Genomic DNA, 3,571 nt, shown 5'->3' with positions numbered 1-3,571 from the left:
AATCGACGTACGCATGAAATTAAGAATCACGCAAAAGATCCAAATCGCCAATTTCTTCAATTTCTTTCAAATGGGGAGCGAGATATAAATAGAAGACCACAGAAGTCTTCCCAAGCCTTCAGATCGGCAATCATCGTACAGCAGAACTCCGAAGTCGAATCGTGCATTTTCGGCTTACATACGAGCTCACAGTGGTAATCATGGACCTTCTGTTTTGCGGCTCCCAAACGGTAGGTATGGTGGGGGTAAATTTCATCCACGATCTGGCAGCTTTGTCTGGCAGCTCTGCTCTGCACTGGCGCTTGACGCAGACGCAGTATGCTAAACGACTTTACTTACAGTTAGTGTCTCCAGCTAAAGCTAGGTGGCGACGCTTACTCAATTTTTTCGAATTAAGTATGGTTTATAAGAGTTTGAAAATTGCTTGGGGTCTCAGACACCCACATGGCACTTTAAGGTTTGAAAGAAGCATCTACTTAGTTACACTCAGAAAAATGTTTGTTTAAATGAAACAAATTGTTTCGTTGATTTACGGCCTAACAAATATTTGATATGGAACACACAGTGTGCACTTAGTTAGTGAAAAAGTAATTTTGGAGCAAATTTTGGTTGTTGAAATTTTATTGATTTTTGTTTACTTTCTAACGTAAGTATGTCATATGAAGTAGAATATTTTTTTTCGATTAATGTATACTTTTTTTCTTTGTAGATGGCTTATAACTTACGGCAGCGCGTCATGCGAGAGCATACTGTGGATGTGTTGAATAAAATATAATTGTTAAAACATGGTTATATATGTCTCTTTTTTCAATTTCTTGTATCTTTATCATAAAATTGACTATTCAGCTGTGCAAATAAATATCTTTTTTGAAAGCACCCATGTTGCAATATTTTTAAAATGAAAGTACACTATTTTAAAAGTATACTCATACATTTTTAGGTTAAAACAATTAAAATTGCGTGAGTTATGAATTTTTAAGTAAAAAAGCCATTTTTTCACTTTTTTCAATGATTTGTTTGATAAACTCAAATTAAATAAATGGCTATAAAATAAACTCTATCTTATAAAAGATACCTTAAACTATATCGGATAATTTTATTGTGACAAAATATTTAATAGGGGTTAAACAATACATGATTAAATACGCTGGGGTGTGAGACACCCACAAAGAAAATTAAGGGTTTAAAATAGCATCTACTTAGTTACACTCAGAAAAATGTTTGTTTAAATCAAACAAATCGTTTCGTTGATATACAGCCAAACAAATATTTGATTCACCCAACAAAATATTTTTTTGAGTATAACAATATTTATTTGTTTTAAACACACCATTGTAGAACGCAAACAAATTTTATCTTTGACGTCGGGTCCAACAAATTTTTGTTTAATTCAAACAAATATTTTTCTGAGTATATATTCAAGGCTTTTGACATAAAATTTACAAAAAAAAAATAAATAAAAAACACTTTCTACATTTCTAAAAACAAAAATGTTAAATAAACAGTTCCCAAAAATTATATTTATAATTCTTGAACATTAGAATCCCTGGAATAAATTCAAGATTTAGTGTGTTATTTAGACATAATAAATTCCAAGTAGTTATTTCAAAACCTGGAATATTAGAATAAATCTGAAAAATTTGCATATATTTTTATAAACTAAAGAGTAAAAATCTTTAATCTAAGGTAAAATTAAAATTAAAATTTGCAACAAATTAATTATTTGAGAAATGTAATTTTCTAGGCGAGTAATGACGAGAAATTAGCTAATTAATATTTTGAAACAAATGAATTTAATAATTATTTTTATTGCATAAGATTTTTTTAATTATAACTAGATTCAGATTTTTTATTTGATGAAGACGAAATTACTGATGATGAGGAAGAAGAAAAGAACAATAGGTACATATCTCGCTTAGAATTGTATCGTTCCGTATTATCTCGATTGACAGTACTCATTATTTTTTATATACCAGTTTGCTTTAGCTACGCATAAACTCTGGATAATAAGTTTCTTAGACTTCCAGTTGCACATATTTTATCGCCTATGAAAGGTCTTTATGATTGCCAATCGGATTTTTTTTTCGATAATTTTTTGAAAGCATTTACTTTTGAATACATCATAAGGATCGAATGGACAAGAAAATTTGTACTGTTTTATTTCTTATCTTTGCTGGAGTAGCAGAAATCGTCACATCAGGTATCCCAAATTACGACTTTAGAAAAATATTCGTAATTTTTTAATATGGTTGTACTCACTGCTTTTGCAGTTCAAAAAATATGTCACGCTTTTTCGAAAAATATTGTCGCCCTATGATTTTGAGTCAAAATATATAGAATTTTCAACAACACAGTTGAATTTTTAACCAAAAAGGAACAGACGAATTTTTATTGTCGCCCTATGATTTCGAGTCAAAAGATATAGAATTTTCAACAAAACATTTAAATTTTTAACCAAAAAAGATCAGACGAAATTTTCAGCAAAGCAATTGAATTTTCTAACAAACAAAATGCCTTTGTAACAACATAGTTACATTTTAAACAAAATAATTAAATTTTCAATAAAATATAGTTGAATTTTCGACCTACAAAGATAAACTTTCAAAAAGGAAAAAAAATCAACGAAACAGTTGCATTTATTACCAAATAATTGAACATTCAAGGGAAAGGGACGAATTTTAAAAAAAAGTTGATTTTTAACCAAATATAAATTGCAATTCAAAAGCACGAATTTTCTATAAGGAAATATGAATATTTAACAAACTAGATTTATTAAAAAATTTTTAAAAACTGGAATTCTTAACGATATAATTAAATGTTCAAAAAAAAAGTTGATTTTTCAACTAAAATAATGAATTTCTAATCAGCAAGTTTCAACTTGCAACCAAGTACCTAGTTGAATTTAAAATGTAAAGAAATTAATTCTCGGCAAAAAATGTAATAGTTGATATTTTAAACAAAAAAAAAACATTTTTATTTTAAATCACAGTCGAATTGAACCAAAAACTATAGATTTTCAATGCAAAATTTAATACTTGGATTTTCAACTAAAAACGATCGATTTTTGACCAAAAATTTAATAATGTAATTTTCCAAAAACAAAAAGACGACTTTTCAACAAAATAGTTTAATTTTCAACGAATAAAATTAATTTTCTAACAAAGTAGTTTGACTTTGAACAAAATAGTTACATTTTTAACAAAAAAAGAGATTAATTTTCTACCAACAGAGATGGATTTTCAACCCAGAAAGATGATTTTTTCAGCAAATACTTGAATTTTAAATGCATAATCAAATTAAATGTAGATCAAACAGTTACGTTGGTAATCAAGTAGTTAAACTTTTATGCAAAAGAGGCCAATTTTTCACCAAATAGTCTAATTTTACGCCAAAAATAGGCATTCTTTATAAGACAATTGAATTTTCAACCAAGGTTTTTTCTACAAAAAAAGCATCCAAGCAGTTGCATTTACGAGGGTAGTTCAATAAGTCCTTAGAATGAAGTATAAAAACAATTTTTTTTTGGGTAAATTTTTTTTTATTTTTCAACATAATCTCCTTGGAGCTCTAT

At 27.9% G+C, this 3,571-nt stretch overlaps 1 protein-coding gene across 3 annotated transcripts in view; it reads left to right on the top strand.

The window, feature by feature from the left end:
- The first annotated feature begins 2,010 nt into the window (after positions 1 to 2,010).
- The window catches only part of LOC117175090, a 30,643-nt gene continuing 29,082 nt past the window's right edge, over positions 2,011 to 3,571 (top strand). For all 3 annotated transcript variants that reach the window (XM_033364636.1, XM_033364635.1, XM_033364634.1), the window contains exon 1: positions 2,011 to 2,200. In XM_033364636.1, coding sequence (XP_033220527.1) covers positions 2,134 to 2,200 — 67 coding nt within the window. In that variant the 5' untranslated portion in view covers positions 2,011 to 2,133. The remainder of the gene's footprint in view (positions 2,201 to 3,571) is intronic.

This window comes from Belonocnema kinseyi, chromosome 6 (genome assembly GCF_010883055.1).
Source record: "Belonocnema kinseyi isolate 2016_QV_RU_SX_M_011 chromosome 6, B_treatae_v1, whole genome shotgun sequence".
NCBI lineage: Eukaryota > Metazoa > Arthropoda > Insecta > Hymenoptera > Cynipidae > Belonocnema > Belonocnema kinseyi.
The sequence above is the reverse complement of the archived record's forward strand: the minus strand, read 5'-3'. Positions and strand labels throughout refer to the sequence as shown.